A 15,000-nucleotide genomic window follows, 5' to 3' on the forward strand; every position below is an offset into this window, starting at 1 on the left:
GTGAAGCATGCCAACACAACACCTAAGAGAGAGAGAGAGAGACGCAGACGCAGATAATTTATTCAATAGGCCATAGCCCCCTTATGAAGGTGTGTGAACAAACGGTTAACGTTGCAAATAATTTAACTCATCAGGTGCAAAAAAGGTACAACATAATAATGAGAGAGAGAGAGAGAGAGAGAGAGAGAGAGAGAGAGAGAGAGAGAGAGAGAGAGAGAGAGAGAGAGAGAGAGAGAGAGAGAGAGAGTGAAAGAGAGACAAAGACAAACAGAGACAAAACGCTTTATCAAAAATAGAAACAAAACCAGTAACACTATCCAACATAACATTTATCGTGCATTCTAAAATAGGAGGTTATAAAACAAACCGCCTTGATAACTCATGCACTTTGCAGTTTCTCATTATGTACACATTTAATCAAGCAAAGCCAAAATTGAAGTATGCTAGTCAATGTGGGTTAGACCATTGAGTGGAAGTAGACTTAGTTGCCGTCTTTTGACTGGCAGTGAGATTGGGCTAACTCGTGGGTTGCTGCCCATTCGTATATCGGCTCTTGAGATTCGCTTATCATTTCAATCCAACTACAATTCGAACTCCATTTGTATTTTTATCGTGTTGATTTCACCTCCGCTAAAACTCGAACTGCCTCCAAACATTGAACGCAGCAAATCAGACAAGAAACGTGGTATTCTAGCGACAGAGGGCACGCTTGAACGTTGCTCTTAGTTTCTTAATATTTGGAAAGGCTGGAGATGTGTTCGTGACCTAATGAAATGGCGACTGTGAATGCATGTATTCGTTACAACCGGATTTTCTCCCTCGTATCATAATGCCCTGTATGGTCTAGCCGTGCGGGCGTAAAACTTATGTTAGTGGTGTGTACGTGATTTGGAAGTGTATTCGGGAATTATTTTTTGGTGATACTCTTTCTCAACGAGTGTTGTTTTCCTTGTGAACTTTTTTCAAAGAGGACTATATCTTGTCTCTGCCTTATGAATCCGACGGAATATAGACAATGATGGAGAACATACAAGACGTTGGGAACTGTGATCAAATGAAAGTTTACTCTCTGAAATGAAAGTCTTAAAAAAGTTTCAGCTGGATAAAAAGAAGAAAAGTATGAAGAGCATCATGGAGTGTGGAATTTACACGAGAGTCACCATTTTTGTGCTTCTCCTCATTTTTGTCAGCGACGCAGGTAAGCAAGAACTTTCTCCGACGCCGATTTTCCCTCTTACAGACAAGCTTACCCAGGCAAAATACTGATAAATTATGCAGGTATACCTGGGTGTAATTTAAAATGAATATACTCCCAAGGGACCACACATAACATACCTAACAACTCTAATATAATACATATTTGCACTTGCATTCACTTTAGCAATGTTCTGGCTTTGCTAAGCATAATGTAGCAACAACGTGTAATTATTGTAATGAATGTGGTAGGCTTTCGAGGCTGGTTTGTTACTGGCTCGTACACTTACTCTTCTGATTTTCTTAGCTTCCCGAACAGAGCACAAACTGAAACTTTTTCATGTGAATTTGGGAAATAATTCACATGCATACTTTTGTTATTTTAATGTTGATTTGCTGCACACGCGTTTTTATCTTGGTTTTCTGATAACTCTTTTGTAGAATTATTTTCTTTGTAAACTGAGTCGGAACTGAACAGATGGTATTGCTATACACGTGCGTATCTTTATTGTCTCGATTTTCCGAATGCCAAACTAATATAATGAACGTGTTTTATCTAAACCCATCAACACAAAAATGAAAGAAGAATGTTACAGACAGCCGACAGCACGTACGTTTCGTTTTGCTTTGTCTCTTTCTGCATTGCCTCTTTCGCTTCTCTGGTGCATGTTCTGATGTTATCTGATGCATAAGTGGGGAAAAGTGAATGCCCGTAGGATAAACTCCCTACGTTATTGCCGTTTAATAATATCTCCACCTTAAAGACTCAGTCTTCCCGTGTATATCAGTTTGTTCACTATTTCAGACTGTCCCTCCCACACGCAAGAGGCAAATAGATAATACTACATAGCTTGCTGTGTGATACCAGATTTAAACGAGTTGTTTGTTTGTTTTGAAATATTAAAATGCGAGTGAAAGCGAGCTTTTCAATATTTATTTTTTTTAAAGTAACGAGTGTACACTTGGTATCACACGGCAAACCATGTCGTATTCTGTTTATCCTACATTCTGTACTATCCTGCAATTTGCTTCAAACGAACGTTCCTGAGTCGAAGTGTCTAAATTCAAGACGCTTCTTATAGCAACTCAATCTCTTCCAAAGTCTAGTGAAATCTTTGACGTCAAAGCAAGAAGACGTCACTATAGAAATTATAGCGTCACGTGCCAGTAGGGCCTAATCAAAATTCTTCCAGAGGAAATAGAAAACGGAAAAGTGTTTTCAGAAAGACTTTTATCTCAGGGACTTTGTCATCATGAGCATAGAAAAATTAGGTCCCTGCCAGACTGTAAGTTGACACGACCTCATTTACACAATATACACTCGTGTGAGTATATTGTTTAGGTATGACATGGATGGTCTCTCTCGCGTATGTCGGATTTGTTTGTTCGTTCATGGGCTGAAACTCCCACGGCTTTTACGTGTATGACCGTTTTTACCCCGCCATTTAGGCAGCCATACGCCGCTTTCGGGGGAAGCATGCTGGGTATTTTCGTGTTTCTATAACCCACCGAACTCTGACATGGATTACAGGATCTTTTTCGTGCGCACTTGGTCTTGTGCTTGCGTGTACACACGGGGGTGTTCGGACACCGAGGAGAGTCTGCACACAAAGTTGACTCTGAGAAATAAATCTCTCGCCGAACGTGGGGACGAACTCACGCTGACAGCGACCAACTGGATACAAATCCAGCGCGCTACCGACTGAGCTACATCCCCGCCCTACGTATGTCGGATAAGGGCATCCCTCTACTTGGACCCATACTATATATCAACAGCCTGGCTGCTTTATGTCCAAAGTGGGGATTTTGTATTAATTACACATTAATATGCTTCCATTTGAAACTTCGAGGTCGTCATCGTGGATTGACGCCCGACAAAAGCTAATTGAAGCCCGACGGAGCGAAGCGACGGAGGGCTTCAATTAGACTTTGGGAGGGCGTCAATCCACGATGAAGACCGAGAAGTTTCAAATGGAAGCATGTTAATGTTATTGTAATTCAATCTGACGACGATCTCTTTCCTGCTTTCATGCGGTTGTAAACAGACCGAATTGGTTCTGTTCTGTTCACACACTACTTTCAGTCCACCTACCTGCAAGGGTCAAGTCCCAAGAAATAATTATGTCTCTGTATTCCTATCTTATCACTCTGCTCCTGGGTTTCTTTTTCTTTCACATACATGTTGACGGGTTTCTGGACAGCAAACTCTAAAACATATTCTTTTCATCACAAAAGCGATCTTTGGAATTGACTGACGTAGTCCAGAAGAATTCATGCATCAACTTACGTCACGTATTCGACGTCATCACTTCGCATACCTTATGGTCTCGGTATTTCGTTGGCCTTCATATTTCCTACTTGTAAAATGACCCTCAAAGCTAACCGAGACTAGGTGAGGTTGTATCAATGCGCCTCGCCAGCAGGTTGTTATTATGAGTTATTTCTAATATGCTGACTGTTAGCAAATGATAACAGGCATGTCGAGAAAAAAGATATCAAGCATGAGCCTTTTAGGCGAATGCTGATATCGTTTGTGAGACATGACTGTTATCATTTGCTAACAGTCCGCATATTAGAAATAACGGTTTTATTACCGTTTAATTCGACCAAAACAAATTTCGAAGCGACCCCGCGAATTAGACAGAACAGCCAAAATTGGAACTTGAGCGCTCCTACCTGATTATGCCTGTCAGTCAAAGAATTCTCGTGACCTGGGTCAGCCAATCAGAGTAATACTCCTGACGTGATGAATATTCACAGATCAAATGCGTTTGACACACAACAATCTCACAAGATAAACCATGTTCAACATGCGTTTCGGTTCCTTCGCTTTTCTTGTTGAATAAAGAACGACAGATTTAGAACCGACTCAAGACGGATGGGAAATGACGTAAAGATACATTTGACGTAACGCGAGTGACGCAATTTCACTTGATTTTCCGAACTTAGGTAATTTAGATTTCAAGTGAGCGGGTCGGCATTTCACACTCAGAGGATGGGCGGTACCTTGCTGTTCCGTAAAGCACCCACCGACAAAACTCGCTTATCGGTATTTTTGTAGATAAAGAGAGTATTATCTGACAGCATTTGAAGTGTCATTCTGTAGAATAAATCACGCTGATATTGTTGATTTAAATTTTTAATTTGTTTTGTCAATTTTTAGCTTGATAAACAAAAAGGGTCCCTGCCTGAACTTAATAACATTTAACAGGTCACCTAGAATCCGTCCTGATTGGTCAAAAAGCCATATGGGGCACTGAATTGGTAATAATGGCTTTTATAGCGAGTTGTTATCGACAATTCATGACCGGTAATTTTTAATGAGTTGGGGCATTCTGACCAATCAAAGTATCTGTATCATTAAAACGCCAACTTGATTGAATTACAATGATATTTGTTACTGACGCAAGTGTCAATCTGTGAAATTGATTAATTACAAAATCCCACTCTGTACATGAGGCACAAAGGATGTTGATGTTAGGTATGTGTCAACGTGGAGAAAGGATCATATCCCTTGTACAAGCATGGACAGATCTAAGGTGGTGAGTCAAATCGTTTACACTGAAAGAAATGCTTATAAAACCAGTTCTGAAATATTTTCAAGCCTGAAGCCGAGCGTATAAGATAGAATTATTTACAACTCGTAGAAGGACTCTGTATAATTGCACAGTCATTATTTCTTGAAATGAACAATTGTTTTTGTGAATAACTTTCATTTTGAGAATGCTCTGCCGCGCAAGTGTTTTAGATGTTGTTTGCTGGGTTTCAGTAGCAAAATGTTTCCTTCTTTTTATCTTTTTAGATTAAGCGCTTTCATCGTCAGAGAGGCAGAACCCTTCAGAGATAGAGAAAAACAGAGACAGGAAGACTTACTATATTATTATAATTCAATAGTATTCACACACACACACAAAATTAAATTATCAAATAAAAATACACATAATTTCTTTCACAATCGTAATCAGCCTGGCTTTTTTTGGAAGCTGATTTTAAGCAGTTTAATTCCTGTTGTTGTTGTTGTTGTCGGTGTCGTCGTCGTCGTCGTCAAAGAACATAATGAACCCTAATGCTGAGGACCTTTCCCAAAGATAAAAAAAAAAAAGAAACATATGGATTAAGATCAAAAAAGAAAGAGCTTAAAACCTGCGAAACGCAAAAAAAATCGGTGAAGATGTATACGTTTCCGATGACTTAATGGGTCCGTCACATTAAAGGCAGAGTAAGCCTCCCGTAAACCATCACAGATACGGTCAGGCTTTTACACACAGTACAAACACCATTTCATTTAAACACTCACCAATTGAGAACATCCTAGGTGCCCTCCGTAAAGAGCGAACAATTTTCAAAGAATTTATTTTTGCGTGGTTTATCTTACCCCTGAGCCATCGTGAACCCGTGTGATCCAGTTTTCCCTTTTCACAATGCAGTCGTCATAGTTAGTCATTTGAATGCGACTCGACGTGAGCTTATCTACAATAGCACGTTTTTTTTATGCACGAAACAACGGCTGTGGTTCACAAGAACTCTAGCGATGGCTTTTGACTGTTGAGAGGAACGGCGATTTGCACTGATAAACCGGCCGTCGTCTGCTACGACCCTTGCGTGACCCTGCTTCCGGGCTTTTCTTTTTTTAAACTTTCACAACTTCGAATTGTTCTGATCTTGTCTTGGTGAAAAACGAATTCTTTTATGATTAAAGAATGTTTGTGTAACAAGCTGTCAATTTATTATTTAGATTTTAAAAGTTAGGTCTAGCGCAAAAACGAGGCGCCGTTGTTGTTAACGGAACAAGTCTACGAAAATAAATTCTTTGAAAATGTCTCACGCTCGACAGAAAGCAGCCAGGATGTTCCCGTTCGGTGAGCGTTCAAATGGAAGTATGCTTGTACTGTATGTAGACGCTCGGGGAGCTCTGTGATGGTTTACGGGAGGCTTACTGTGCCTTTAAGACTGATTAGTGGGTATTGCAAAAATAGGGTCATAATCGTCCCCTTCCTTCTTCTTCTTCTCCTTTTTTTTCTGCACAAGGAACTCGGTCAGATGGGTAATATGTGTGTATGAGTACAAGGGGCCGCAGGGGTATGTTGTTGTTTTTCTCTTCATTGAACTCTTCTTCTTCTTCTTCTTCTTCTTCTTCTTCTTCTTCTTCTTCTTCTTCTCCTTCTCCTTCTTCTCCTCCTCCTCCTCCTCCTCTTCCTCTTCCTCTTCCTCTTCCTCTTCTTCTTCTTCTTCATCTTCTTCTTCTTCATCTTCTTCTTCTTCTTCTTCTTCTTCTTCTTCTTCTTCTTGTGGAAGCTCATGTTCTTGTTCTTCTTGTTCTGTTATTCTCCGTAGTTTCCTTCTCCGGTCTTCCTCTCCTCCTCCTATCTTTTTTTCTGTTCTCTGTCGTCCTGTCTTTGAGTATTACTGTCTGTCTCCGTTTTATTTTTGCCAATATTTCAGGTGCACAGACTAAACCAGACGACCCGTGCTTGGTGAACTTCAAGGATCACTACAATGTTAGCGAAACGGCTCCACTCCGTAAGTATACGTCTTGTATATTTCGTTTGAAACCGCACAGAGAAATCTTTGTATCTTTCTTCGTTTCTTTGTTTCCGTCTGTTTGTCTGTCTGTCTGTCTGTCTGTCTGTCACTCTGGCTGTCTCTCTGTCTGTCTCTCTGTCTGTCTGTCTGCCTGTCTTGTCTTGTCTTTTTTTCTGTCTTCGTTGTTACTCTCCTTCTCTCTATTTTTCTAACTGGGATGATCGTGTTTGTGGATATGATGCTATTTCCTTTCGGGGCAGTAGAAAAATAATTCTTGTCCCGTGGGCGCCGAACCGGGAATTAGGGCGAGGGTGGGGGGGCCTCCAACGAGGGTGTTTGACAAAGGAAAATGTAGTTACAAACTAGGATAAACTTTCTATTTATAACACAAAAGTTTAAATCCGTCTACCCGCATGCATGCGCACGCTGGCCGACTCTCGATAGAAAAAAAACTGTCAATGGAGAAAAATATTAGGAGCGAGAGAGTGCAAGACGTTTAGACTGCTCAGTCTGTCCGGCGTTTACTGTGCCAGGAACGAACAACCCCTAGACATTTCTCTCGCCAGACTTTGTCATTTGCATACACAGAGGTCACGTTATCAGGGAGTGGCCTACAGTAAACTGATGGATGAGGGTCGTTAACATCGTAAACAACTTACAAATTGATTTGTTTTTTACTTAAACTTTGGCTGGGTTTTGTTTTCTTTTTATATTTAGTCAAGTTTTGACTAAATATTTTAACATCGAGGGGGAATCGAAACGAGGGTCGTGGTGTATGTGTGTGTGTGTGTGCGTGTGTGCGTGTGTGTGTGTGTGTAGAGCGATTCAGACTAAACTACTGGACCGATCTTTATGAAATTTGACATGAGAGTTCCTGGGTATGAAATCCCCGAACGTTTTTTTCATTTTTTTGATAAATGTCTTTGATGACGTCATATCCGGCTTTTCGTGAAAGTTGAGGCGGCACTGTCACGCCCTCATTTTTCAACCAAATTGGTTCAAATTTTGGTCAAGTAATCTTCGACGAAGCCCGGGGTTCGGTATTGCATTTCAGCTTGGTGGCTTAAAAATTAATTAATGACTTTGGTCATTAAAAATCGGAAAATTGTAAAAAAAAATAAAAATTTATAAAACGATCCAAATTTACGTTTATCTTATTCTCCATCATTTGCTGATTCCAAAAACATATAAATATGTTATATTCGGATTAAAAACAAGCTCTGAAAATTAAATATATAAAAATTATTATCAAAATTAAATTGTCCAAATCAATTTAAAAACACTTTCATCTTATTCCTTGTCGGTTCCTGATTCCAAAAACATATAGATATGATATGTTTGGATTAAAAACACGCTCAGAAAGTTAAAACAAAGAGAGGTACAGAAAAGCGTGCTATCCTTCTTAGCGCAACTACTACCCCGCTCTTCTTGTCAATTTCACTGTTTGCCATGAGCGGTGGACTGACGATGCTACGAGTATACGGTCTTGCTGAAAAATGGCAGCTACTTGACTAAATATTGTATTTTCGCCTTACGCGACTTGTTCGTTTTTGAGATGGAGGGTTTTTTTAAACATATTTTTGTGGTTGGTGTCACTTGGTTCATGTTATTTCTTTAATTTCCTGTCAACAAAAACACTCTGAACACAGTCTTCAAGACCGTAAACAAAAACTAAAACCACTGCGCCATTGTCCGAATGCTTTCAGTTTTATAACTGAATAATTATTACATTACATTACAGCAATAAATCCACAGAGACAATATTAACGTCCATTTTTTTGGCCAGAATGAAGAGTGATGCGGGAATAGTTGGAAGCACAGTTTCTTGTGGTCACTGGCTTATCTCCATCACTAGGTCAGTAACTACAACCTCTGTCCGTACCGACAGGAAATGGAGCAGCTGCACTTGATGTCTCAGCTCTTGATGACTGCAAGCTCGTTACACAGCCGTACATGTGGTGTTAGATCCTGACGATGAGAGAGCAACTCGCAATAGAGGATTTTTAGATTTATTTATTTTTTTTGTATTTTTTTTAATTTTTTTTTGTATGGGTCAGTTACAAAAGTCTTCAAACCAGAATGGTGAGTTAATTAATGGAACGTTTATTTTTTTAAACAAAACAAGACATTCACAAGTTCATCGACCCAATGAGTCCAATCATCTTACCAGAGGCTAATCACAACCTACGCTTTCCGAGTCAAATAAACTTGCGCTTCCTTTGTTTCATATGTATTTGTCTGTATGTCCACTTATAAGGACCATTGGGTCGATGTACTTGTGACTGAATGTCTTGTTTTCTTAAAAATCAAATGTTCCCATAACTTAACACTCTTGTATTTTGATTCTGGATTTCGGAACGTCTTTTTCTTCTTTTTTGTCCGGGAAAAAGTAATCCCGGTCAGAAAAGAAAACTTGCGATATGACGAGAGGCCGTATAGCTTATTTTGCCTGTTGGTTCGTTTGCGTGACTAAAGTATCCCTGTAATAAAATGACGTCTTCCCATCCCCAGGTCATAGACCCTTTTCAATGTCACAAAAAAAACCATCATAAACAACATCTACAAAAACTGCAGCGACACCTATAGACCGTCAAACACCGAGACTTGCAAATCAAACATGGCCATCTGACACGTCACTAGGGATCGTTCATTAGTTGGACAAAAGGACGTCTTCTCATCCCCAGGTCATAAGTCCTTTTCCCTGTCACAAAAAACATCATAAACAACATCTACAAAACCTGTAGCGACACCCATAGACCGTCAAACACCGAGACTTGCAAATCAAACATGGCCACCTGACACGTCACCAGGGATCGTTCATTAGTTGGACAGCGCTGCATTCATCCCACGACCTCGAGAACAGGGAAAAACTGCTTGCTCCCCGTCGCTGCTAGTCTCTCGGTACCGATGAAATGTCTGTTTACACTGTCGGGCTGGAAAGTCATCGGAAGAGAATTACCGTCTAGTCGAGGCGGGGGATAGTGAGATACTTGTTCAAATGAGAAGTTTTGTGGACACTACGGGGGGATTTGAGAGTGGCGATTTTCTGGAAAGGGAGGAGTGGTTTTGACCGGCAGGGCTGACCGCTTCCTTGCTTGTTTGTTCTGGTTAATTGCTAATGAAGCTATCTATCGTGGGTGACTCTTCATCTTTAGATCTTTTGTAACTTTGATAGAGTAGCAAAGAATTGTAAAAGTGCTGACGAAGCTGCTAGTCGTGGGTGACTCTTCATCTCTTTGGATTCTGTGGCAACACTGCTGAACCGGTCAAGAACTGTAGGATTTGTAGGCTACATTTTATTGGCTTACTGCGGAGACGACGAAAAGTGAATAGATGAGTTAATTTTTTTTCTCAATCAGACATAGTGATTTACACGGAGACGTTGTTCCTGTCAAACAGAGAAGTGCCAATTGTCATGATGACCGTGAAAAGAAAAGTGGCAACAAAGGTTGAAGAAGCAGAAGCAGCAGGCAAACTGAAAACGTGGCTGAAATCATACGAAAAGACATTACAGAATTGTTTCAGTTCAGGAATTATGAAATGATGTGCTCATTTGCTGATAAAAGATTATGCCCACCTGCAAGTTGCAACTTTTTCCTGTGGCAAAGCTATATCTTTATTTGCTTACCTTTGTCCTTGTTTCTTTTTCATAAATAAACACGAATGAAATGTCCTTGAATATTTTATTGATTGCAGATTTTCATCCATTTTCATGTTATGCTGACTTCCTGTTTTTAAATGTATCATGCTCAATCTTGGTGAACAGTGCACTAAGATGTTTGTTTTGTCCATGAATTCAGGGATGGGTTGTTTTTTTACCTGAAAACCTTAACAAGGAAAAAGGAAAACATTATTTTACTTGAAGGCATCCTAAAAGCTCATGGTCATCAATTTGACTTTGTACGTGCTTTAGTTATAAATCCCCAAGACCGCTGGGATTACACACGTTCTTTGCTTTTGAAGAGATGTATATATATGTACTGTAAACACATGCTTGGAGAGATTTTATGTTTCCTACAAGAGCATTATTCGCACTCATTCTCACAGATGTGACAGTAAATTTGTCTTTAAAAAAATTCAAATATGCAAGCGAGAGGACTTTGGCACAACTTGATTCAAATACTTCTGGTGTACGTGTGTATGTGTGAGTGTGAGTGTGTGTGTGTGTGTGTGTGTGTGTGTGTGCGTGCGTGCGTGCGTGTGTGTGTGTGCGTGCGTGCGTGCGTGCGTACGTACGTACGTACGTACGTACGTGCGTGCGTGCGTGCGTGCGTACGTGCATGCGTAAGTGCGTAAGTGCGTGTGTTGTTGTTGTTGTTGTTATTCTTCTTCTTCTTCTTCTTCTTCTTCTTCTTCTTCTTCTTCTTCTTCTTCTTCTTTTTACATTTAGTCAAGTTTTGACTAAATGTTTTAACATGGAGGGGGAATCGAGACGAGGGTCGTGGTGTATGTGTGTGTGTCTGTCTGTCTGTCTGTCTGTGCGTGTGTGTGTGTAGAGCGATTCGGACCAAACTACTGGACCGATCTTTATGAAATTTGACATGAGAGTTCCTGGGAATGATATCCCCGGATGTTTTTTTCTTTTTTTCGATAAATACTTTTGATGACGTCATATCCGGCTTTTGTAAAAGTTGAGGCGGCACTGTCACACCCTCATTTTTCAATCAAATTGATTGAAAATTTTGTAAAGCAATCTTCGACGAAGGCCGGACTTTGGTATTGCATTTCAGCTTGGTGGCTTAAAAATTAATTAATGACTTTGGTCATTAAAAATCTGAAAATTGTAATAATTTTTTTATATAAAACGATCCAAATTTACGTTCATCTTATTCTACATCATTTCCTGATTCTAAAAACATATAAATATGTTATATTTGGATTAAAAACAAGCTCTGAAAATTAAAAATATAAAAATTATGATCAAAATTAAATTTCTGAAATCGATTTAAAAACAATTTCATCTTATTCCTTGTCGGTTCCTGATTCCAAAAACATATAGATATGATATGTGTGGATTAAAAACACGCTCAGAAAGTTAAAACGAAGAGAGGTACAGAAAAGCGTGCTATGCAGCACAGCGAAACCACTACCGCGCTGAACAGGCTTGTCAGTTTCACTCCGTTTTGCACAAGCGGCGGACTACGGTCATTGTGAAAAAATGCAGTGCGTTCAGTTTCATTCTGTGAGTTCCACAGCTTGACTAACTGTAGTAATTTCGCCTTACGCGACTTGTTATATTTAGTCTTGACTAAATGTTTTAACATAGAGGGGGAATCGAGACGAGGGTCGTGGTGTATGTGTGTCTGTGTGTTGTGTGTGTGTGTGTGTGTGTGTCTGTGCGTGTGTGTGTGTGTGTGTGTGTGTGTAGCGCGATTCAGACTAAACTACTAGACCGATCTTTATGAAATTTGACATGAGAGTTCCTGGGAATGATATCCCCGGACTTTTATTTCATTTTTTCGATAGATACCTTTGATGACGTCATATCCGGCTTTTTGTAAAAGTTGAGGCGGCACTGTCATACCCTCATTTTTCAATACAATTGATTGAAATTTTGGCCAAGCAATCTTCGACGAAGGCCGGACTTTGGTATTGCATTTCAGCTTGGTGGCTTAAAAACTAATGAGTGAGTTTGGTCATTAAAAATCGGAAACTTGTAATTAAAATCATTTTTTTATTAAACGATCCAAAAACAATTTCATCTTATTCTTCGTCATTTTCTGATTCCAAAAACATATACATATGTTATATTTGGATTTCAAACAAGCTCTGAAAATTAAAAATATGAAAATTATGTTTAAAATTAATTTTCCGAAATCGATTTAAAAACAATTTCATCTTATTCCTTGTCGGTCCCTGATTCCAAAAACATATAGATATGATATGTTTGGATTCAAAAACAAACTCACTAAGCTAAAAAGAATAGAGATACAGAAAAGCGTGTTATCCTGCTCAGCGCGACCACTACCGCACTATTCTGGCTTGTCGATTTCACTGCCTTTGCCACGAGCGGTGGACTAACAAAACTACGAGTATGCGGTCTTGGTGAAAAAAGCAGTGGGTTCCGTTTCATTCTGTGAGTTCGACAGCTCGACTAAATGTTGTTATTTCGCCTTACGCGACTTGTTTCTGTTGTTCTTGTCTCTAACTAGCAAGACAAAAAGAAGACTCCTGTCTGTTTGTTCCCCATGTGTGCGTCGGGGGAGGGGGAGGGGGATAGGGGAGCAACTGACATAGTCATGAGTATTTGGATCAACATGTGTGAAATTTCACTCACTAAAAAGCTTTCATCCCTGTTGCTATAAAGATCAATGACTTTGGCGATTAAAAAAAAACCTAGCGCAAGCTTACTAGCAAGAATGTTTATCTGCCAGGTAAACTAAAACCAAGAAAAGTACAGTTGCGTTTTAAACCCAAGATGGCATTGGGCCCAGAGTCACGCAGAACCAGTCTACAAACGGTTAAAAGAGGGGGGATTATGAAACATAACACACGCTACTCTTATCCGAATGTAAAACCTGCCTTTGCGACTACCTCGATCTTGATAACGACCATTCGACCATTACGACCACCCAAAAGGATCCCCGATTTTTTTGTTGATTTTTTTCCTGGTTGTTTAGTGTGTGAGGGGGCGGGGGGAGGGGTTCCCATTGTAATTCACTTTTCAATAACGACCACCTGTCTATGATTGGTCTATTAGCTGGCCGTTATGGACAGGTCCGACTTTAATAAGAGGAAACCACTTTTCCGTCTCCCATCTCCTATTTGCTCAGGAACAAAGATCCTGGAGATCCCGACTCCTGCAGGTGTCACTTGGTCCATGCGGATCTCCTATGACCAATACCCCAGTCTGGTTGGTCAGCTCGACCCCTACCTCATCCTGCAGCGTGTGGACGGGGCAGACTTCATAGTGACCGTCAACAAACAGATGGACATTGAAGACATCTACAACAAACTGGTCAGTTGGTCTTGGCACTATGCAAATACATAATGTCAATGGTTTGATGAAAACGTGGTAGATGGCAGGTGGCCGGACGTTATTTCGAATGAACGTTAATACTGTTCAAACAACTGAACAGAGGATGTGTGTTTCAATGTGTTTTGCCCATATGTCTGTCTGGCTGGCTGGCTGTCTGTCTGTCTGTCTGTCTATCTGTCTGTTTTTCTGTCCGTCCGTCCGTCTGTCCGTCCGTCCGTCCGTCTGTCTGTCTGTCTGTCTGTCTGACTGTCGGTCGGTCGGTCGGTCGGCTGGTCGGTCCGTCCGTCCGTCTTCCGTCCGTGCGTCCGTCCGTCCGTCCGTCCGTCCGTCTGTCTTTCTTTCTGGCTGTCTGGCTGTCCGTCTGTCTCTCTGTCTGCCTGTCTCTGTCAGTCAGCCTGGGTTATGAACTACACTTTGCTTATTGAGTATTCGGGTCGCATCGTTTTCAAGGTATTCATTAGCCGAAATAAAGTGTTCTGAATGTATCCTCATCCTTCCGCTGTCAATTGGAATGTAAAAGATCTGCTTCTTTTCGTGGTTTTCTTACCCTGAGGAAAACGGTAATGGATAATTTGACAACAACAAATGGACCAGGAAGAACATGCGGATGCATTCTAATAAGTTGAATGTTTTCAGTTTAGTACCAGACTTTAATGTGACAAAACTTTCATTTCAGCGTGTGGGTTAAAAGTGGTTTTTTTTTGTAAACTGTAAACAAATTGAACAGACACAATTTGCGCCGAAATACTTCAAAAAAGAAATACTGAAAACGTCAGCCTACACAAGAAAGTCGGTCGTCATGCGTAAGTGCTCTTTTTTTGTATATCTTGAACTAATGATTTGCTAACATGTTTTTCAATAAGAGGTAATTTCAGCAACAAGTGTCATTCTAAATCATTTAGTAAATGTACACGTCTAAGTTCTCCTTTCGATAGATAACTTTAATGCCCTTCCTCAAACAAGGTCGTCCTAGAACTATGGGGAGAAATACAGGAAGTTTAAACACCACACGATTTCTCAATCTACTTGCAACGTCTGTAGACTCAATTCAATTCTTTATTCGCCTGTAAGCACCAAGGGAAGGCATTCATTTTGCAACACGCTTTTGGCTGTTTTGATCAGTCATTGATCATTCAAGCTCAAAATCAAATTTCAGAAAATCCTTCATAGTGCACTTTAACATTCTTCTCCTCTCTCTATCTGTCTGTCTGTCTGTCTCTGTCTCTCTCTCTCTCTCTCTCTGTCTCTCTCTCTCTCTCTCTCTCTCTCTCTCTCTCTCTCTCTCTCCCTTCAAACAGCTTTAA

General features: G+C 40.2%; 1 protein-coding gene across 1 annotated transcript in view; it reads left to right on the forward strand.

The window, feature by feature from the left end:
- The first annotated feature begins 1,131 nt into the window (after positions 1-1,131).
- LOC138957236 (protocadherin alpha-11-like) overlaps positions 1,132-15,000 on the forward strand; it is a 34,688-nt gene continuing 20,819 nt past the window's right edge. Inside the window, exons 1-2 of the mRNA XM_070328387.1 lie at positions 1,132-1,198; positions 13,491-13,675. Of these exons, the coding sequence (XP_070184488.1) occupies positions 1,132-1,198; positions 13,491-13,675 (252 nt within the window). The remainder of the gene's footprint in view (positions 1,199-13,490; positions 13,676-15,000) is intronic.

This window comes from Littorina saxatilis, linkage group LG2 (genome assembly GCF_037325665.1).
Source record: "Littorina saxatilis isolate snail1 linkage group LG2, US_GU_Lsax_2.0, whole genome shotgun sequence".
Taxonomy (NCBI): domain Eukaryota; kingdom Metazoa; phylum Mollusca; class Gastropoda; order Littorinimorpha; family Littorinidae; genus Littorina; species Littorina saxatilis.